This window comes from Colletotrichum spaethianum (genome assembly GCF_022836535.1).
Source record: "Colletotrichum spaethianum MAFF 239500 DNA, contig08, whole genome shotgun sequence".
Taxonomy (NCBI): Eukaryota; Fungi; Ascomycota; class Sordariomycetes; order Glomerellales; family Glomerellaceae; genus Colletotrichum; species Colletotrichum spaethianum.
In genome coordinates, this window is record NW_026054778.1 from 634,248 (window position 1) to 655,867 (window position 21,620).

Sequence of the window (21,620 nt, forward strand, 5' to 3'; positions counted from 1 at the left end):
AATGCTCCTGCAGGGCACATGCAGCATCGCATGGACCCCTCTATTAGCCTCCCCCTTCATGTCAGAGTGCCCTTATCACGTCTACGCCGGAGGGTTCAGATCACGCCAGTCCGGGAAGATGTAGCCCGTACGATCGTCCTCGGGCAACCCCGCCCACTCTTGGCCGATGTGAGGCACCACCGTCTTGTAAAACACCCTGTACGCCTCGCCGCTCATGTGGAGGCCGTCCGGGAGGAGGTCCGCCAGCCCGCCCTGCTCGCCGAGCTCCGGCGTGCCGAGCAGGGGCCCTCCGGTCTTGAACCCAGGCGTCTTGGACACGGCGTGGTCCATCAAGGCCTGCCACAAGTCAATCAGAACCACACCGGGAACCTCGGCCGCCACGTCTCGGGCCGCCTGGGTGTACTCGGCGCTGATCTTGGAGGTCCGCGTGGCCTTTGTGTGACCCCAAGCCAGGTCGAGCTCGGTTATGCGAATCTCATCAATGGGCGGCGGTGTAACAAGAAGAATCTTGGGGTTATGAGCCGTGATGTTGGGGTGCGTGACGATCTTGAGAAGGTTCTCCTTGTAATCCTTCAACGGGACATGTTGCGTCGTGGTGTCCATGGGCCGGACAGCATCATTTGCGCCGAGAAGCACCAACTGGTCAAGACTTCAGCACAGCGCCCCCTGAAAGAGGTTTGTCGCACTCACAAGATACTTCAGTCGTGGTCCGGACTCTGAAGGAGGGGAAAACATCTCAGAGAGATATTTGAGAGCGTTCGCTGTATTCCAGCCCGAGAAGCCGCGGTTGACCACATCGTAGCGGCGCATCACGTCTGAGAGGCGGTCTGTAAGCTCGAGGACGGAACTCAGACTTGGGTAAACTTACGGCATTGAAGCTCTGCTTGGAACGAGAAGCCATCGGACGTCACGGCAGAGCCCTGGAAAAGGGAGTCTCCGAAGAGCACGATTTGAGGGTAGGGGTTCTGCGATCACAGTGAGTAACTCGCCTTGGTTGCACAAGCTCCCCGAATCATAACTCACAGCCATGTGGGAAAGTGTCGCAGGAGCCAAGATGTATTGACAGCAGGTGGTGTGAGAAGTAACTTGGCTGTGGAGTATTAGATAGTTAGGAGCAATCTTCTATGTGTAAGAAAAGGTTTGGTTGTTCAGTCAGACGAAGCGCACACTCGATTCCCGGTGTTGTGTCGCTCGGCCTTAGTTCTATCTTACTCGATTAGTCCCTACAGGCACCCCGCAGAACCCCTCTGAATCCCGCAATCACCACGGAGCCACTTGCACGGCATGGCAGCCCGCATAGCCGAAGGCACGACATGGCAACTGGTCAAGCTGGCTGTCTGCGGTTATCGGCCTATCAATAGTACGAAATGGCCGTGCCAGTCGCCCCGAATTGGGGAAAGCAAACAGGGTTCCTTTCACAAGACAAATAACAGCGGCGGAACGCTGCAATGACTCTTGACTACGAGATATGCTATAGGCAAGTATACCTGTTCACCAACAAAACATGAGCTATGGCTCGAGATTACACCATGACAGTGCAGTAGTCGTTTGAAAACCACCAGAATTTTAAGAATCAATGGATGGATGAATGTAATAAACCTTATAGTGGGGTGAGCTTAACAAGCTTCAAGCAACTGCGCGGATTCCTGAGATTCCAGAAGACTTGAGCTGGCGTGCAACGGTAGTCAAAAGTCCAAGAGGGACGGACGGTGGGGTCGACGCCGTCATACCCACTTTCTTATCGATAAGCATGGTGATTCGCTGCGCACCTTATCAGCAAAAAAAAAAGTCGGCGTAACTAATACCCGCCCAGAAAAAAAATCGAGAATCCCCGGTACATGCTCTAGGAAAAATCCTAGTCTTGTAGGACTCCCCGCCATTGAGTATTCAATCACTGCGGAATGCCGCAAAACTTCTGAAATATGGCGTCCTCTCTTGCTGCGCAGCTAGCGCAGATCGCCGCCAACTCCAAGGCTTCCTTGGATGTCAAGGCGCAAAAGGCCGCCCATTCCAAGTCCCTGATCTTCGAGCCGAGAGTTGCTGCGACCCAGAGCTACCAGACACTTTACACGATATGCTCCGAGGGCTTTGAGGAGCTTTGCGAACTCGATGGCCGCTTCAAGCCCTTCTCCAAGACGCTCTTCAGCGAGCAGAGCATGAGCGAAGACCGTACCCAGATGACTGCCGCCGAAAATGCCGAACTGGATAAGAAAGTCGAGTCCTTCCTCCGCCTTGTCGGCAGCCGATTGAGGCTCATGCCTTCGATCCGGGCCCTCGAGTGGCTTGTACGGAGATTCAGGTATGTCGGTTTCGGTCCATGCTATGTTGTTGTGTCTAATTGTGTAATAGGATTCACGAGCACAACACCAAGTCTCTCATTACAACTTTCCTCCCATATCACTCGATCCCCGCATTCGTCACTTTGCTCTCGATCCTCCCGTCCAAGATTCCTCACGAGTACCGATTCTTGAGCCCTTACATCAAGTCGCTCACCTCGCCCCCGCGATCCGTTTTGATCCACGAAGCGATTCACAAGGCTGACTTCCTTAACACTCTGTCTGAATACACGCTCGAGGCATGCAGAAACCAACAACAATACCCGACTTTGGTCTCGTTCTGGGGTGGCATAATGACGGAGGCTGTGAACGGACTTCTCGAGAACATGCGATCCGGACGCGCCGCTGTTCAGCAGGACAACAACGAAGCCTTCTTGCACCGTGTCGGACCTACTCTCGCCGAGGCAATGTCGATGAAGAAGGTTCCCAACATGCAGATTGCCTCCTACATGGCTGTCACCATCGTTGCGGCCAAGGGCAGCTTCGACGACGCGACTCTCTCGGCGTTCATGGAGCAGATCGTGCACGGTTGGACTAGCGAGACTGTGCGGCCGGGGCTCGTCTGCTTGTGCATCCTGGCGCAGTACCGGTCAGCGAAGCAGCTTTCCGGAAAGGTCACCAAGGCCTTGTTGAAGGTTCAGAACCTTGGCGAGATCCTGGTCGAGCTGGGCCAGGAGAGGAGAGTTGACAAGCTCACCAACGGACTTTGCATTGCCTTTATCGAACGTTTGTGCAAGAAGGGCGACGCTCGCGGCCTGCCGATCATCCGCGCCATCTTGATGAGCAAGATCCTGAAAGAAAAGCAGATTGCTGTCATTTTCAAGTCCCTGGTGCTGGCTGCACACAGACTCGACGACGAGGTTGACAAGGACGGTGAAATCCGCAAGGAGCTTGGCTCAACATTGATCGATTTGTCTCGCTTTTCTGGAGAGACTAGTGAGATTATTCGGACAGTCCTGGAGGAGGTCGATTTTGATGTTGAGGAGCTGGAAATGAAGCTCGACGTTTCCATTCGCCAAAGAAAGGCCCTGCCAGGCTCCCAGGAAGACGTTGAGATGGATGAGTCCAAATCCTCTGCCCCTTCAAAGGAAGACTTGAGGGAGACTATCCAGGAGCTATCGGGCCAGAAGCGCGCTCTCCCCTCCTGCCTTTCTACCAGCACTGGAGAGGTTTACGACGAATTCAGCCGACTTTTCCTCCGCGTTGTCTCACAGCAATCCGAAGACCCGACCTTGCTTGCTGATTTCGACCAGCTGCCATCTCTCAGCCGACAGACGGCAGTCAGCGATCACACTTACATCACCTTCTTTGTTCGTATCTGGTCAGGTCCTTACCCGACTCTCGCTCGCGCTGCCGCTGTGGACGCGGTCAGAAGACGTCTCAGCGACGGTGACGGTAACGACCTCGATTTCCAAGCTCTCATCCCCTACTGCCTCGTGGCTCTAGTCGATTCGTCCAAAAAGGTGCGGCGTGCTGCTGCCGAGCTCCTGATCCAGATCGGCCATTTCTTCCCCCATCAGTCAAAGGCCGCGAAGAAGTCCGTCTGGGGCGGTAAGAAGCTATACGACGACAGCACCAACGTGCAATGGCTGGACGCCGATATTGTTTCCCGCCTTCTGCACGGCGTTATCCTTCCGGCTCTTGAGGAATGCATTATGCACGAAGACTACATTCGCGCAGTACTGCACACTACCCTCGACAGCAGCGCAAAGAACGAGGGCAGCGACGGAAAGAAGGCACTCAGCTCGTCGGGCAGAATATCGGTTCTTTCGTTCCTCGCCAGCCATATCGTTGCAACGCCGCTGCTCCGGGTCAAGTCCAATCTTCTTTCAATCCTGAACCGTATCAGAGGAGTTTCGTCCACTTCGAGGACGAAGGTGCTGCTGCCGGCGTTTCAGTGGTGGGCGTCCTTGTCTGCTGAAGAGACAAGCCGTCTTTCCGAGGCTGAAGAGGTGGACCAGGCTGTGCTTCACACCAGATTCGCCGAGATCGTTGTGCCGAATGACAGCGAGGGTCTGGATTGCCTCCTCTCCATCATGAAGGATCCTGCCTCTGCCAAGCGCCCGGAACTGGTCCGATCCATCTCTGCCCGCATCCGTGCCATCTGGAGTTCGATGAAGGCCGACACCAAGTTCGACGTGGCTCAGACAATGCTGGAGCTCTCTCAAGCACGACATGCATCCCAGGACGAGGAGGATATCATTGCTGACGAGGCTGCCGATTTCCTGAGGAACGTCGAGCTCACCACGGAGATCCTTGCATACTTCCTCGAGTCCATCCAGACCGGCACAAAGCTCATCACTGAGCCCCCGGCGAACAAGCGACGCAGGACCAGCTCATCCGAGGCGAACCGCGGTGTCACCGCGCAAGCCAGTGCAGAGCTGAGTGCGACTCTGAGATCAGTCACTTTTGTGCTCCAGCTCGTGGATGGTTCCAACCCCGCTTCCCACCCAGAGCTCCTGGACAGTCTCTTCGGCACCCTCTCCGAGCTCCAGCATTTCCGTACCGTCATTGGATCCGAGCTCGGTTACCTGCAAAACCTGGTTCTCACGAGCTTGATCGCAATGGTTCCTGCCTACAGAAACAACAAGAGCCTGAAGATTGACGGCTCAGGAGGCCACGGCGACCTGCTTGTTAACTGCATCCAGAAGTCTTCCAGCCCGATCGTGCAAAACTCGGCCCTGCTTCTGATTGCTAGCCTTGCTACTGCTGCCCCTGATCTTGTGCTTCATAGCGTGATGCCCATCTTCACTTTCATGGGCGCCTCCGTCCTCCGCCAGAACGACGATCACTCCGCTCATGTGGTTAATCAGACCATCAAGGAGGTCGTTCCGCCATTGATGGCATCGCTCAAGAAGGGCAAGCGAAACCCGGTTGCTGGTGCCACTGAGTTGCTCGCAAGCTTCGTCACTGCATACGAGCACATCCCCGCGCACCGCAAGCAGGGCTTGTTCGTTGCTCTAATCAACACCCTTGGGCCCGATGAATTCCTGTACGCCCTGTTGGCGATGTTGGTTGATAGATACGGCCCCAACGACAGCCTGATGGCGTTTGCTTCTGAACTCCTTGGCGTGTACAGCGCTGAGGTGCAGCTCCAGACCTTGGCCAGGCTCCTGGATTTGATTAGTGACATCTTCAAGCCCAAACCCGGTCTGTCGGCTACCCTGCTGGGTGTTGGGGAGGACTTGGCGGAGAAGAAACCTGAGACCATTGCCCTGCAACAACTGACCGTCTTCCCGTCTCTCCTTTCCAGTAGAAAGCTCCGAAAGGAGATCACCGTCCTCACCGAGAGGGACGACATGGACTCTTCCAAGATTCGGGACTTGTACGCCATCCTTCTCAGGGATGTCTTGGCTCTCGCCGAGACCGTCAAACAGCAAAAGGCGTTGCACGAGTGCTGCGGCAATGCCCTGGCTAACCTGCTTAACCTCCTGTCTATTGGCGAGTTCATCAAGTCGGTCGAGAACCTCTTGGATCACACGGAAATTGACCTCCGCCGCAAGGTTCTCCGAGCCCTCGAGGTCCGCGTGGACCAAGAGGGCGTGGCAGATGTGGCCTCCAGAACGGCACTGCTCGCTTTCTTGCCGCAGCTCACTGCCGCGATCAGAGACACGGACGACCTCAAGTACAAGCACACCGCCGTTGCCTGCGTCGACAAGATTGCAGAGAAGTACGGCAAGAAGGATATCGAGGCTGTGGCAGGTGCCGCGGCGACCATTGCCGGACCTCACTGCCTCGGCCAGCCCGATGCCCGCCTGCGTGTCATGGCCCTGCTCTGCCTTGCCTCTCTTGTTGATGTTCTGCAGGATGGCATCCTGCCTATTGTCAACATTGCCATCTCCCAGGCTATCCTCTACATTGAACAGAGTGTGGAGGACGAGAATAGTGCAAATGAGCTGCACAACGCTGGCTACGCGTTCATCACCGCCCTGGCGCAACATCTGCCCTACATGATCTCTGCGAAGCACCTTGACAACATCCTCCTCGCATCCAACAAGTCAGCCGAGGCTAACCTGGACAGCGAGGCCGACGATGAGCGCCTCAACTGCCTGAGATTCCTTGCCAGAAAGGTTGAAGCCAAGACCATGCTAGCCAGCCTGAAGAAGAACTGGATCCCGGCTACCGAGACTGGTTTTGACGTAAGTTGTTCAGGGGACAGCCTGATTAGAACAAGACTAACAAGCATGCAGGCAACTGACGAATGGGTTGACATCTTTGGCGTTGTGGTTGAGAGCCACACCAAGTCTGTCGTCACAAAGAACGTGACAACCCTGTCCACGATTCTCCTCAATTCGTTGGACCTCCGAAGACGTGAACACGCGAAGGACAAGCTCAACAACGCAGCATCTCAGCGCGTGGCCAAGATCGAAGCTTCTATCAACGACGTCGCCCTCAAAATGATTTATAAGCTCAACGATGCGGCTTTCAGGCCCATCTTCACCCAGATCGTCGAGTGGTCGACACAGCTGCCCAAGCAAGATGTTGCTGGGCGCGCACTGCGTCGTTTCACCGTTTATGGGTTCCTACATGTGTTCTTCGAGAGCCTGAAGTCGATTGTCACCAACTACGCGACTTACATCGTGGACGACGCCGTCGACATCATCAAGGGCTGCGACCTCAAGTCGCCGGAGCAGAAGGATCTGTGGCAGCGCGTTCTATCTACTCTGGCAAGATGCTTCGAGCACGACCAGGATGACTTCTGGCAGGCGCCCGCACACTTCAGCAAGGTTGCGCCTGTCCTTACCGCGCAGTTCCTCAACGCTTCTTCCGTTGACCTGTCGGCTGAGCTGATCCCCGCAGTCGTGGAGTTGGCGTCCGCAGCAGACTCCCAGGAGCACCAGAAGGAGCTCAACAGCGCCATCCTCCGCCACCTGCGGTCCGAGCAGGCGGCCGTCCGTCTGGCGGCCGTCAAGTGTCAGCAGGAGCTCGCCGAGAAGCTTGGCGAGGAGTGGCTGTCGGCGCTGCCTGAAATGCTGCCTTACATCAGCGAGCTTCAGGACGACGACGATGAGGTTGTCGAGCGCGAGACGCACCGGTGGATCGTCAAGATCGAGGGAGTCCTTGGCGAGAGCTTGGACTCCATGTTGCAGTAGAAAACCCGCGGGAGCAAAAAGAAAACTGGAGAAAATGGACCGCGAGGCTGAAGGTTATCGGACGGATATTCGGGGATTTGTGCGTCGTCAATCCGTGTAATGGGTACAAAAAGTAAAATATTGAGACGTCATTTGGACATCAAAAAGCGGGAATGCTATGCCGGAGTGGCCGGACGGGGAAAAGTGGAGACGAAGGACGTCACTTGTCCGTGTAGCCCGGACACTTGCGACTCAGTCTCGGTGACGCAGAGCTTAGAAAAAAGTTGCATGTAATTGGATTCTGATAAGAGCTACTGCTGCAATACTGGCAGAATATTCTCCTTGACTTCAAAACCGTTCCCCCGTATTACAATAAGCGCCGCATTGTTTTCAGCTCGACAAGTTCTCACAGCAGCCCCTCGTCCCGTCTCGTCCCGCAAACAGTAATTGCGCTCTTTGAGAAGTCTCCGACACCGAGCGCCTTGACTTCCGGCACATTATCGTGCCCACCTATAAACGCCTAAGCCATCCGTCGGACTTAACCCACCGCCTAGGACGCAAGTCAAGGCCTAGCCAAGGGTTAAATTTGTGGATGTCCTATATATGACATAAAGTTACTACTGCCCCGTCTGAGTGCGTGTGGTGGTGTGATTCAACCGCCAAAATGGCCTCATCGAAAGTCGCACAGCAATATTGGAGAAGCCTTGCCCGGCCTGGACGCCGGGGACCCGCCGGGACGGCATTGCAGGTCGAGGCGGCAACTAGCACAAGCGTTGTGAAATATCGCAACAGCACGAGCTCGAGCTCGCCGACGGGTCAGTCTCACTTACTCAGCTTGACGCTCTCAAAGCCAAGAGACAACAGGAACTTGCTAACTCATGTATCAGAAAGGAAACGTGAAAGGGTCGTTGTGTTGGGTTCAGGATGGGCAGGCTACGCCTTCGCTCGCGAACTCGACCCCAAGAAGTACGAGCGCATCCTTGTCTCGCCGCGCTCCTACTTCGTCTTCACCCCCTTGCTGGCTTCAACCTCGGTCGGCACCCTCGAGTTCCGCGCTATCCTTGAGCCCGTCCGCCGGCTGAACCTGGATTCTTTCCACGAGGCCTGGGCGGACGACATCGACTTCTCCAAGAAGCTCATCCGCGTCGAGAAGGTCACCTCCGAGGACGCCACGTCCCGCACTCTCCCGGCGAAGGAGCCTAGCCGTCCTAAGGGGGAGATGATTGACGTGCCCTATGACAAGCTGGTCATCTCTGTCGGGGCGTACTCGCAGACCTTTGGCATCGAGGGTGTTAAAGAGTATGCCAACTTCCTGAGAGATATCGGTGATGCAAGGAGCATTCGTTTGAGGGTGCTTCAGTGTTTCGAGAAGGCTGATTGGCCTACGACCACGGACGAGCAGCGCAGGAAGATGCTGCACTTTGCCGTTGTGGGAGGCGGACCAACAGGAATTGAGGTCAGTCGCCATCCGACTTCCCTCCCGAGCGTGCTACTGACGCGGCTTCTAGTTCGCTGCCGAGCTCCACGACCTCATCCATGACGACCTGTCCAAGCTGTACCCGCACCTCATGGAGTTTGTTGGCATCACAATCTACGACATCGCGCCCAAGGTCCTGCCCATGTTCGACCAACAGCTCGCCTCCTACGCCGAGGACCTCTTCCGCCGCCAGGGCATTAAGGTGAAGACGGAGCACCACCTTCAACGCATCCGGCCGGATGAGGAAGACACGCACAACACGCTGAAGCTCAAAATCAAGGAGCTCGGCGACGAGGAGGTTAGCGCGGGTATTGTGGTATGGAGCACGGGGCTGATGCAGAACCCGCTCATCCAGACGATCATGAAGAAAGAGCTGCGCAACCCCAACGCGGCAGCCGAGAGTGAAGAAAAGGAGATGGTGAAGATCATGAAGGCGGAGAGAAGCGGCAACATCGTCACGGACTCTCGCCTGAGAGTTCGCCTCGACGACCCCAAGGACGAAAAGGCCGTCCTGCCGGACGTGTATTCCCTGGGCGACTGCTCCGTCCTGGAGACCGAGACGCTCCCCGCCACGGCGCAGGTCGCGAGCCAGCAGGCCGTGTACCTCGCCAAGACGCTCAACAAGGCGGCGGCGCGGGGCGGTGTGGATCCGGCGGACGACAGGCAGAGCAAGCCGTTCAAGTTCCGCAACCTGGGGACGATGGCGTATCTGGGAAGCTGGAAGGCGATTCACCAAAGCTCCGCGGACGAACTGAAGGGCCGCGCAGGTATGTTATGGAAGGTGCGCCTTTGGGAGACGACGGCTTTGCTAATGCGTGAACAGCTTGGATCTTGTGGCGCTGTGCTTACTTGACCAAGTCGATGAGCATTCGGAACAAGATCCTGGTGCCAGTCTATTGGTTCGTCACCTGGGTTTTCGGAAGGGGCATTTCTCGATTCTGAGCGGGGTCGGAGCTGGATATCTCATAATGGGTTACAAGATGTAAGTTATGGTTAGAGGTCGCAATGGTCAAAATTTGATAAATGGTGCAGCCAGGCTGGGTTTACGATCCGCATGTTTTATTAGCGATAGACTTAGACGGAGGAAGGTGACTTAGGAGCCTCGACGGAATTACTGGGAGGACCGAGAGTCTACCAGGCTGTATACCGTATAGAAATACTTCATTCTAATCCAAGATTTCAAAGTTGTGCAAGTCGACCTCGTCACAAGCGGCATTAAGCGTGTCTGAACCGAGGATCACGGCAACTAGCAGGTGACGCGTAGAAGCATTTGACCTTCATTCATTTGACTTACGAACTGGGCCAACCTAGCCGGAACAATACTTTCGGATGGAGTAGGTCGAAGACAACTCTGGCAACACATAAATCCGATCCTTATCTATGAGAGCAGCATACTGATCCTCGCTTTCAGCCCCGTCAGCCAGAACCATGTTGCTGGCGTCTACCCGGCAAGCTCCCAGGTGATTCCAGTGTTGCTCTAGTAAGAAATTCAAGAGTGAGATGGAGGCTTGCAATGATCCAACCCCCCACCATCCCAGTTAAGCCTGATAAACTACAAAGGGACCAGACAAACTATGTCGAGTTTATTCAAAAGAGGCGAGTAACAATTGTTTGTTCTTCATCCATGCTCTATATCTCTAAAACATTCTTATATAATCAGCGGCGCAAAAAGGAAAAAGAAAAAAGAACTCCACCAAAAGAAAAATCAGAAACCGGCTGAGTATTGGGTGTATCCTGATTGCGGGGGGAAACGAGTGCCGTTGACTCCCTGAACACCCTGACCAAGCTGGCTGGCAACGACGGTCGCCTCACGCACAGCACGCGCAACGGTGCCTCTGACACGACCCTCCTCGAGCACCAACAGCCCTCCAATCGTACAGCCGCCAGGCGTGGTGACCTTGTCCCGCAGCAGGGCCGGGTGGTCACCGTTCTGGACCAAGCATGCGGCGCCCTTCATAGTCTGAGCAGCCATCCTCTGGGCCTCGACACGGGGGAGGCCCATGGCCACAGCGCCATCGATGGCAGCTTCAAGGACCAGCGAAAAGAAGGCCGGGCCGGAGCCGCATAGAGCAGTGCTGACGTCCATATTGTTGGCGGGCAGGTAGACGACATCACCGATGCGCTTGAAGATCCAGGTAACGAGGCTCGCTGTCTGGGCAGGCAGCGGGTACGTCGGGGCGCCGATGACGGTCATGCTCTCACGGATGAGCGAGGCGGTGTTGGGCAGAGCGCGAATGACGCGGCACCGACCGTCCTCTTCGGGATTCTTGGTCGGCACGGCGCCGTGGAGGATCTCTTCCAGGTGAGTCTCGGTGAGGCCGGCGCAGATGCTGATGAGCAGCTTGCCGTGGAGAGCCCGGGCCATGCCAGGCTCGCTGAGGACGTCCTTAACCATGTAAGGCTTACAGGCAAGGATGATGACCTCGGATTGCTGAACGGAGTTGACGTTGTCGTTCTGGACAACCTTGAGGATGGAGGAGTGCTCCCAGAGGGCCTTCTTGACCTTCTTGGCGCTCTCCGGGCGGCGGACGCAGGCAATGAAGCGCGAGGGGAGACGGTGGGGAACCTCATCATACAAGGGGGTTGAAGTGCCCGATGGTGAGGGCGTATGGAGAGTCTGGAGAGGTCTGGGGGCCTGCATCTCCACGAGGGAGGTAAGGATGCCGTTGAGGATGGCGATACCCATGGTTCCTATTCAGGGGTCAGCATTGGGCTTCGCTCCAAGTGTTTATCCGCCTACTCACCGCACCCAAGGACAGTCACTGTCAGCTCCGAAGAGCTATAGTCTCCCATGACAGACATGATGAGGGTTGGTACGAGGTGAGATTGCGGTGTAAGTGATGCTGTTACAGAGCAATGAGTTTGATGTTGCTGGAAATATGAGTTGGATCACAAAAAAAACAGCTTGGTTTGCACAATCAGGTTCAGAGTGCAGAAATGTTATTTGATCAAAGCGACTAGGTTTATAAGCCAAAAAATACAAGATTAAAGGTGAATAAAAGAGTTTCCCGGCCAATATTATCCACCTCCTTTTACTGAAGAGAAGCTCTCCACTCTTCCGATATCGTCCGTCTTCCTCCACTGAGCTGCGTTTTCCACACGCTAAGCCCAAATAGTCCTAGCGTATCACCACACCCTTTCGCACAGTGCTGGCCACGCTAAAATCCCATGAAGACAGAGACAATTCCAGAAGGGCCCCCTGTGGGAAACTCGCCTGCTATCCCGGGAGAAAGAGACCTATGCTATAGTAGCTTTCATTCTCAGCAGGAGCATAGATCTAGTCTTGTCAACGACCTCAGGCTGGGCATCGCCAGCAAACTCGACAACCATTTCAGCTTGTTCCCTCAGGGTCAATCGACCGACACCGACGCCGACGCCAACGACAACTGGGATCCAGCAGACATGGCGGACCCTTTCGAGGTTCGAATGCGCTTCACGGCCCAACTTCAACATCTCAACGCGTCCGTCACCTCAGCTCAGAAGGCCGCTCAATATGCCCTTAAATACAAGGACATGGATGAGGACCTGCATTCTTGCATCCTCGAGCAGTTGGAACGGGTGAGTCTACTGCGGAGATGGTAGAGACTGAGACTAAATCTCTTTCCCCAGAACAATATGAATACGCGCGCCAACATCATGTACTTCATTGAGCATTTCCTGGAGATGGCCCAGAAGGAGAAGCACGTCGACTATGTTCGCATGATGCAGCGCGACATCATCCGCATCGTCGACGCCGTCGCCCCCGATGACGGATCTGGCGCCGCCAACGTCAAGGTCGTCAGAAGAGTGAGTCTCACCGTGCTCATGTGGCATGAGTGGCTGGGTTACTGACATACATATCAGGTTCTCCAGGGCCTTCAGCAAAAGAACTTTCTTGAGGCGCGCACCGTCGTCGAGATTGAGGAGGTACTCAAGGAGCGTGAGACCAGTGCCCACGACGCCGGTCTCTCATCACCTGTCAACGGTGACGTCGACATGGGCGACGCGCCGCCCAGCCACGCGCTCCCGTCTAACGGCCGGGCCCCGCGGCTGGAGAAGCGCCAGATCGAGCAGCGCATCGAAGAGGATCGCGAGCGGCACAAACGCCTGCGCGAGAACATCTGGGCCATCGGATCCCATGAAACCGCCGAGATCGACAAGATCTGGGAGGAGACGAGCGACCTGGGTGACGATGACCACATCCTTGCGGAGGAGGAGTTTGCCGCATGCACCCAGGCCATGAACCACTCATGCCCCCCCAAGCCACCTGCTGGTCCCGCCAGCACTCGTATCCCGAATGGGAAGAAACATTGAGGACTGACATGGTACTCACTTCTTCGACTTGACATGAGCATATCTCGGCGTTTTGGAAAGTGGAAAAACTGGCGTTCAGAGGTTGGTTTCGGCGGCTGGGTCTGTATACCGTTGGTAATGCCGGGTTTTGGGGTTCCCATCAACAGTAGCTCAAATAGCACAAGGACGAATCAACAAGTTCACGGGTTTCAAAATCGCCTTTGCAGTAAGAAATGGTGGTGTATGTCTTTGATAATATTGTTACATGGGTGTTTATACACTCATACACGTCCGTCTAGACCAATCCAATCCAGATGTCCGACAATAATGCTCCCTCCCGAGTTTTACATCTCCTCCCCAGGAGTAGGGCTCGCTCGTTTCTCAAATCAGCCAACCATGCAGACCGTCAGTGCGATTTACTCCATGGTGACGGTGGCGCCAAGCTCCTTCATCGTGGCGATGATCTTCTCGGCCTCGTCCTTGGCCACGTTCTCCTTCATCAGCTTCGGCGCGCTCTCGACGAACTTCTTGCTGTCCACCAAGCTGAGACCCAGCAGGTTCTTGACTTCCTTGATAACCTTGGCCTTCGCGGCGGCGTCGAACGCCGTGAGCTTGATGTTGAAGACGCTCTTCTCAGCAGCCGCCGGCGCGGCCTCCTCGACCTCCTCAACCGCGGCGGGGGCTGCTGCGGGAGCGGCAGCGAAGCCGCCGACGGGAAGATCGGGAATGTTGAGCTTGGACTGCAATTGAGCGGAAGACGGTCAGCATCAGCCCACTTCTTTGTCTCCCCCTTGTGACGAATCCATTTTGGGGGATGGATCGATGCACCCCCGTTCGCTGTTCTTTTCAACTAACCTTCAAGCTTGACACGAGGTCTGCGGTCTCGAGGAGGGTAAGAGTGCTGATCTGGTCGACGATGGCGGCGATCTTTGGGTTCGTGGGAGCGGCGGCCTCGGTGGAGTTGTGCCTTCGTGCAGTCGCGGGAGTTCGGGTCTGGAAGAGGGATGTCGAGGCACGCAGCGAGCCGGTGGCACGGAGCTGACGAGCGCAGCTCTGAGCTGCGTATCTGCAAGAGAGCGCCATTGTGTTTTGTGGATGCGAAGAGGTGGGAGGAGAGGGGAGCCCAATTGACGTTGGTGAAGAGCGGAGCGGATTGTCGTCGAGTCGGCCTCAAGCAAGCAGGGAGGTTCTAGCTCGGGATATCTCTGGCTTGAAGTTTTTCGAGCTCGCGAATGGTCCCAGTCGCGTGAACGGGCTGCAGAGTCGCCTTGGCTCTGATTGGCTCGGGGGCTTTGTAGCGCCGCCTTCCGCCCCGGCAGCAGCTGCAGGGACCCCGGTCAGGTCGCTCCATCCGAAAAAAAAGTTGCCTTTGGCTGGGGCGGCAGGGTCCTTCTCTTAGTAGGAAGGAAAAAAATAATTAGAGGTACATACAAACCGGCCTCCCATGAACATCACCGCCGACGACGTATCTTGAGATTGAGCCGCAACCATGGCTGCGATAGACGTGTCATCGCAGAGGAGCGCTCTCCTGAACGACGCGATCGTTCTGGAGCATCTACCTACCGAAATACTAGAGGTTATAAGAAATCACACGGCCTCAAACCTCCTCGACGCCATCGCAGAGGCCGCTCTCATCCCCCAACTTACAGATCGAATTTTCATTCACTTTGAAAATGTCTTTCCCGACATCTGCGCTCGTTGGCTTCTTAATCCCAGAAATCAAACCAACAATGGACCCGTACTTGCTTCTCTTGCAAGGATATTGTCTTTTGCTCCGTATTTATCGGAATTCATACAACATGTCATGAGAGAGGACTTGACCAAGACGCCACCCCAAGGACCCCAGGCGCTGAACCTCCGATTCCCCAACCTCACCACTTTCACTCCTACTCAAGATTCCGACCTATTGAGGCTGTTACTGGCAGCATGGCGGCTGGTCTGTTTCGACCAGAGGACTTACGGTATCTTGGTCTCACCAACGCACATGCAAACCCTTTTCACGCATGAGAGCCGTGCCGTTAGGTACTTGGCGATCCGAATATTCAGCCAGCTTCTCCGCGCAGCCGACTCGAAACTAGAAGCTCTTATTCACGAACATGTCGGAACGAAGGAGACTATCCTCGCTGACTTTGATGGGCGCGAAGTAGACTATGGGTTCCTGAGTCTGTATGAAGATGCACGGGTCAAGAAGGTCGCGGCGCTGCGTCGTGAGCTTCGCAATGCTTCTCAAAGCAATCAAATCCATCCTGTTCCACCACAAAGCCTGACCCCTTTCGTTGCGTGCTACGGCAAGACAATACTGCCGCGACCGTCTGGACCGGTCGAGAAGAACTCATCTCTCGTGCTGACATCCACTACCACCCAAAACCTCGAGACTCTGGCCGGTCTCCTGAAGAATGCAAGTCCGATTCTGCTACACGGTCTTCCCGGCTCTGGAAAGACTTCGCTGGTCCACGAAGTTGCCAAGGAGTTCGGCAAGCATTCAGAGATGGTGACATTACACATCAATGAGCAGACAGACGCCAAGATGCTTATTGGACTCTACTCGACAGACTCAAAGCCGGGAACATTCTCGTGGAGAGCTGGTGTTCTGACGACTGCCGTCAGAGAAGGTCGTTGGGTTCTCATCGAAGACTTGGATAGAGCGCCGAACGAAGTCATCAGCACACTCCTGCCCCTGATCGAGAGAGGCGAACTCCTCATTCCGAGTAGGGGTGAGAGGATCAAGGCCGCCAACGGATTCCGTCTTTTTGGTACAGTAAGAAGCTCAAGGGGTATGCATGGCAAGGAGACGCTTCCAAATCTCCTCGGCATGCGCTTCTGGCAACTTCTTTCTGTACATACGCCCACAGAAAGCGAGTTACAAGACATCATCGTCGGATCCTATCCCATCCTCCACAAATTTGCCCCAGGAATTCTCGCCGTGTATCGGCGCTTGTCGAAACCGATTTCCGGAAACATGCCGTTCTCCTCCAGCCGTGGCATGGCTGACCGCCAGACTAGCTTGCGAGACCTTCTACGATGGTGCAGACGCCTTACAGCTACGCTCTCAGCGGCAGGGTGCAGCACCGGCGAGGAGCCGATCACTGATACCACCAGAAACTGGATGTTTATGGAGGCCGTCGACTGCTTCGTTGCTGGTGTTCCGGACGTGCAAGTCAAGCGACAACTGATCTTTGGCATTGCTGAGGAGATGCATATGGCGAAGGAACTAGTAGAGTATCACTTCGACCAATATATTCCACAGCTTGAGCAAAGCGACAGCCAATTCAAGATCGGCCGCACAACGTTGCGCAAGCGAAAAGAGCGTGTGAACAAGGCTGCCCTCGCCAAAAAGCCGTTTGCGAGCACCACGCATGCGAAGAAGTTGCTGGAGCAGACCGCTGTTGCCGTGAACCTAGGCGAGCCGATCCTGCTTGTTGGTGAGACCGGTATCGGAAAGACGACAGTCGTTCAGCAGCTGGCGGACACCCTCGGTCACAAGCTGGTTGCCATCAACTTGTCTCAACAGAGTGAGGCCGGCGATCTGCTCGGTGGCTTCAAGCCCGTCAACGTCAGGAGCCTTGCTGTTCCTTTGAAGGAGGAATTTGAAGATCTGTTTTCTGCGACCGGAATCTCGACAACGAAGAACCAGAGGTACCTCGAGCAGCTTGGAAAGTGCTTCGCCAAGGGACAGTGGGCAAAGGCTGCCAAGTTGTGGCGCGAAGCCCCCAAGATGTTCAAGAAGATTATCGAGGAGTTGACACGACGAGAGAGAGAGCAAAGCCAGGCGCGCGACGAGGCAGGTCAGCCGACAAAACGACGCAAGACCGAATCCAAGCTTCAGACCCTTCTTGAGCTCAGTCCCAGGTGGGATCAGTTCTCCCGCAGCCTTGACCAGTTTGAGGTCCAGTTGTCTGGCGGCTCAACAGCGTTCGCATTCTCGTTCGTCGAGGGTAACATCATCAAAGCCGCCCGAAACGGTGACTGGGTGCTCCTCGATGAGATCAACCTTGCGTCGCCAGACACATTGGAGAGTATAGCAGACCTCTTGACGGGCCCTGCCGAAACTCCTTCTATTCTGCTGTCTGAGACCGGAGAAATCGAAAGGATCAGAGCACACCCGAATTTCCGTATCTTTGGTGCCATGAACCCGGCAACAGATGTGGGCAAGCGCGACCTACCCATTGGAATTCGGTCTCGATTTACCGAGCTTTATGTCGACAGCCCGGACAAGGACAAGAACGACTTGATCACTATTGTTAAGACATATCTGAAAAACAGCAGTATCAAAGACGAAGCTGCAACGAGTGATATCGCGGCGCTGTATATGAATACCAAGAGCTACGCCGAGCGAAAGGAGATTGTCGACGGTGCCAACGAGGTGCCGCACTTTAGTCTTCGTACCTTGACCCGCGTCTTGACTTACGTCAATTTTATTGCTCCTTTCTATGGCATTCGTCGGTCCCTGTACGAGGGCTTCTCCATGGGTTTCCTCACCCTTCTTGACAGAGAATCGGAGAAGCTGATCATGCCGCTGATCGAACACCACCTGTTTGGACGCATCTCAAATCCTCAGTCTCTCCTTTCTCAACCACCAAAACAACCTGACGACGGCAAGCAGTATGTGCGGTTCCGTAACAAGGCAAAGGACCGTCACTACTGGCTTGCTCAGGGAGAGGAGACGCCGAAAGAGCGAACAGATTATATCATCACGCCTTATGTAGAGCGGAACCTTCTTAACCTCGTCCGCGCCACATCTACTCGTCGGTTCCCCATTCTTATTCAAGGTCCGACGTCAGCAGGAAAGACAAGTATGATCGAGTACCTGGCGAACTTCACCGGCAACAAATTTGTGCGCATCAACAACCACGAGCACACCGATCTGCAGGAATATCTTGGCACATATGTGTCGGACTCTACAGGAAGACTTCGTTTCCAAGAAGGGTTGCTCGTGCAAGCCATGCGTCAAGGTCACTGGATCGTTCTTGACGAGCTGAACCTTGCCCCTACCGATGTACTCGAAGCGTTGAACCGACTTCTTGACGACAACCGAGAGCTTCTAATTCCAGAGACTCAGGAAGTTGTCAGACCGCACGAGAACTTCATGCTGTTCGCGACCCAGAACCCCCCGGCTTGTACGGTGGTCGAAAGGTGCTTTCACGTGCGTTCCGCAACCGTTTTTTGGAGCTGCACTTCGACGACATCCCTGAGGATGAATTGGAGTACATCTTGCAGAACAGAAGCATCAACACCGCACCCTCAGACTGCAAGCGGATCGTAACGGTCTACAAGGAGCTTTCTCGTCTTCGCCAAACGAGTCGACTCTTCGAGCAGAAGGACAGTTTCGCCACGCTTCGTGACCTTTTCCGATGGGCTTTGCGAGAGGCCGATACTCGCGAACAGATTGCTGTCAACGGTTTCATGCTGCTGGCGGAGAGAGTACGAGTCGAGGAGGAGCGAACCGCTGTTAGAGAGGTCATCGAGAGCGTTTTCAAGGTCAAGATTGATCCAGAAGTTCTTTACACCGCCAAGTCATCGCCGATCTTGAGCAAGCTTCAGGGAATGCCCAACAATCACGGCGTTGTGTGGACTCGCGCCATGCGTCGCCTCTATGTCTTGGTTCACACTGCCATCCGCAATAACGAGCCTGTCCTCCTTGTGGGTGAGACCGGATGCGGCAAAACCACTGTCTGTCAAATTCTGGGAGATGTGCTCGGAAAAGAACTGCACATCGTCAACGCTCACCAGAACACCGAGACAGGAGATCTTATCGGTTCCCAAAGACCGGTGAGAAACCGTGGGGCGATTGCAGACTCGCTGAAGAACGACCTGGCTGCGCTCCTCGTAACAATTGGCGAGGACGCAACGGGCTCGTTGGACGACCTGCTGCAAAGATACCACGCCCTTCCAGCCGAGACGTTGGCCAAAGTCGACGCCGTCACGCAAGAAAAGATTGCACTGCTGGAGGCTAAGAGCAAGGCCTTGTTCGAGTGGTCTGACGGAAGTCTCGTCCACGCTATGAAGGCCGGTCAATTCTTCCTGCTCGATGAGATTTCCCTGGCCGACGATTCTGTGTTGGAGCGTCTGAACTCGGTTCTTGAGCCTCAGCGATCTCTTCTTCTCGCAGAGAAGGGCATCGATAACTCTTTTGTCACTGCAGCGGATGGGTTCCAGTTCTTCGCTACCATGAACCCAGGCGGCGACTTTGGCAAAAAAGAACTGTCTCCGGCGTTGAGAAACCGTTTTACTGAGATCTGGGTTCCGGCCATGTCTGAGATGGACGACATGCTCGATATTGTTCTCTCAAAACTTGATCCAGCCTTCAAGTCCTACGGCAGGCCTGTGGTGCAATTTGCCCACTGGTTTGGACAAGTCTTCAGAACATCGTCTTCTACAGCCTTCTCGATCCGTGATATTCTCATCTGGGTCAACTTTATCAACCTCTGTGGACCTGCATCCCCCCAGTTCGCCGTGGTTCATGGTGCAGCAACCGTCTTCATTGACAGTTTGGGCGCCAACCCTTCGGCTTTATTGGCCATGGATCCCAAAGCGCTCGACTCCCAGAGACAGAAATGTCTCGACAAGCTTAGCGAGCTTCTTGGATACGATACTACGGCCATTTATCGAGCACAACCCCAGGTCATCCTAAGCGAAGATAGACTTTCCATTGGCGAGTTTGGTCTACCCAGAGAAGCAGCCCGCTCAACGGACCCCAGCTTCGCGTTCAACGCCCCGACTACCAGACTCAACGCTATGCGAGTGATGCGTTCCCTTCAGATGCGGAAACCCATTTTGCTGGAAGGTAGCCCTGGTGTCGGCAAAACAACTCTTGTCGCCGCTTTGGCTCGAGTATGTGGTCGGCCCCTAACTCGGATCAACTTGTCAGACCAGACCGATCTGATGGATCTGTTCGGTACGGATATGCCCGTCGAGGGTGCTGAAGCTGGCAATTTTGCTTGGCGCGATGCTCCCTTCCTCCAGGCCATGCAAAACGGTGAGTGGGTATTGCTTGATGAGATGAATTTGGCTTCCCAATCGGTGCTTGAAGGTCTCAACGCCTGTCTTGATCATCGTGGCGAGGTTTACATCTCCGAGCTGGACCAAGTCTTCAAGAGACATCCGGATTTCAGATTGTTTGCTGCGCAGAACCCCCACCACCAGGGAGGTGGCCGAAAGGGTCTCCCCAGCTCCTTCGTGAACAGATTCATCGTCGTTTACGCCGACGTCTTCACAGCTGAGGACCTTCTCCTCATTGCGCAGCATAACTTCCCAAGCATTCCCACCGATGTTGTTAGCGGCGTTATTCAGTTTATCTCTCGCCTTGACCACCAGGTCGCGATCGAGAAGGCATTTGGCTCACACGGAAGCCCCTGGGAATTCAACCTGAGAGATATCCTCAGGTGGCTGCATCTGTTGGCGACAAAGGACCCTCTATTGGCCACTGGCAAGCCAGACGACTTCCTCGATCTCATCATTCGTCAACGTTTCCGATCTTCTACGGACCGCGAGGAAGTGAACAAACTCTTTGCCCAAGTTTTCTCAAGAGCCCCGGAAAGCCACAGCTTGTACCATGATACCAACGCGGCTTTCTCTCAAGTCGGCAATGCGCTGCTTCCCAGAAACCAGACCTCGCAGCCTTTGGCCCTACCTGGCATCGACATTGTGCCTCGACTCCCGGAAATCGAGTCACTCATGGTTTGCATCAAGCAAGACATCCCGTGCATCCTTAGCGGACCATCAGGTAGCGGAAAATCAGTGCTGCTTGAGCACGTTGCTGCTCTCGTTGGCAAGCCTTTGGTCGTCTTCCCTCTCAATGCCGATATCGACACGATGGATTTGGTCGGTGGCTTTGAGCAGTCAGATCCTCTCCGCGAGGTCAACGCTTCTTTGAGAGAGCTCTACGAGGGGCTCCAGACTACAATCCTGACCCGAGTGCCCAGTCGGGTTCCGCCGCAAGCGCTCGCCTTGCTATACCTTTTGGAGACGTATCGCGGAGACACCAACGACCTGCCAGCCATCACAATTGCGGTTGAGAAAGTTCTCTCTGAAATTTCCAGAGAGTCTGACATTGGCGTCCTTCTCTCCAACGTCCACGCCGTCCTGCAGAGCCCGTTGGTTGTCAGCAACCCCCGTTTCGAATGGCTCGATGGAGTCATCGTCAAAGCTCTCGAGACTGGCCAGTGGCTAGTCTTGGACAATGCCAACCTGTGCAATGCTTCCGTTTTGGACAGACTTAACTCTCTGCTCGAGCCCAATGGATTTTTAAGCATCAACGAACACTGCGGTCCTAATGGAGAACCTAGAATCATCAGGCCCCACCCGGAGTTCCGAATCTTCTTGACGGTCGACCCGCGCTATGGCGAGCTGTCGCGAGCCATGAGAAACAGAGCTGTTGAAATTCATCTCAGCGAGCGGAAGACGCAGAGCCTCCAAGGGCATGCCTTGAACGTTCATGTGGAAAGCAGTCTCCAGAGATTCTCT

At 54.9% G+C, this 21,620-nt stretch overlaps 6 protein-coding genes across 6 annotated transcripts; 3 read left to right on the forward strand and 3 right to left on the reverse strand.

Annotated features, from left to right (window-relative positions):
* Positions 1-81: 81 nt before the first annotated feature.
* Positions 82-1,029, reverse strand: ColSpa_04026 (isoamyl acetate-hydrolyzing esterase 1; the record flags this gene model as incomplete). The annotated part of the gene is made up of 4 exons (XM_049270238.1): positions 82-639; positions 691-827; positions 869-965; positions 1,024-1,029. The coding sequence occupies 4 exons, from the start codon at positions 1,027-1,029 to the stop codon at positions 82-84; spliced, it is 798 nt and encodes a 265-aa protein (XP_049126195.1).
* An 893-nt stretch (positions 1,030-1,922) lies between these two features.
* Positions 1,923-7,429, forward strand: ColSpa_04027 (U3 small nucleolar RNA-associated protein 11; the record flags this gene model as incomplete). The annotated part of the gene is made up of 3 exons (XM_049270239.1): positions 1,923-2,299; positions 2,350-6,475; positions 6,527-7,429. The coding sequence occupies 3 exons, from the start codon at positions 1,923-1,925 to the stop codon at positions 7,427-7,429; spliced, it is 5,406 nt and encodes a 1,801-aa protein (XP_049126196.1).
* Positions 7,430-8,072: 643 nt separating this feature from the next.
* On the forward strand, positions 8,073-9,827 carry ColSpa_04028 (putative NADP-dependent dehydrogenase in aabA 3'region; the record flags this gene model as incomplete). Its single annotated transcript, XM_049270240.1, has 4 exons — positions 8,073-8,223; positions 8,296-8,864; positions 8,917-9,652; positions 9,709-9,827. 4 exons carry the CDS (start codon positions 8,073-8,075, stop codon positions 9,825-9,827), a joined length of 1,575 nt encoding a protein of 524 aa, XP_049126197.1.
* Positions 9,828-10,590: 763 nt separating this feature from the next.
* On the reverse strand, positions 10,591-11,687 carry ColSpa_04029 (pyrroline-5-carboxylate reductase; the record flags this gene model as incomplete). The annotated part of the gene is made up of 2 exons (XM_049270241.1): positions 10,591-11,576; positions 11,630-11,687. 2 exons carry the CDS (start codon positions 11,685-11,687, stop codon positions 10,591-10,593), a joined length of 1,044 nt encoding a protein of 347 aa, XP_049126198.1.
* Positions 11,688-12,053: 366 nt separating this feature from the next.
* On the forward strand, positions 12,054-13,178 carry ColSpa_04030 (CTD kinase subunit gamma; the record flags this gene model as incomplete). Its single annotated transcript, XM_049270242.1, has 3 exons — positions 12,054-12,443; positions 12,495-12,671; positions 12,738-13,178. 3 exons carry the CDS (start codon positions 12,054-12,056, stop codon positions 13,176-13,178), a joined length of 1,008 nt encoding a protein of 335 aa, XP_049126199.1.
* Positions 13,179-13,573: 395 nt separating this feature from the next.
* ColSpa_04031 (54S ribosomal protein L12, mitochondrial) lies at positions 13,574-14,240 on the reverse strand (the record flags this gene model as incomplete). The annotated part of the gene is made up of 2 exons (XM_049270243.1): positions 13,574-13,897; positions 14,013-14,240. 2 exons carry the CDS (start codon positions 14,238-14,240, stop codon positions 13,574-13,576), a joined length of 552 nt encoding a protein of 183 aa, XP_049126200.1.
* Positions 14,241-21,620: the final 7,380 nt, after the last annotated feature.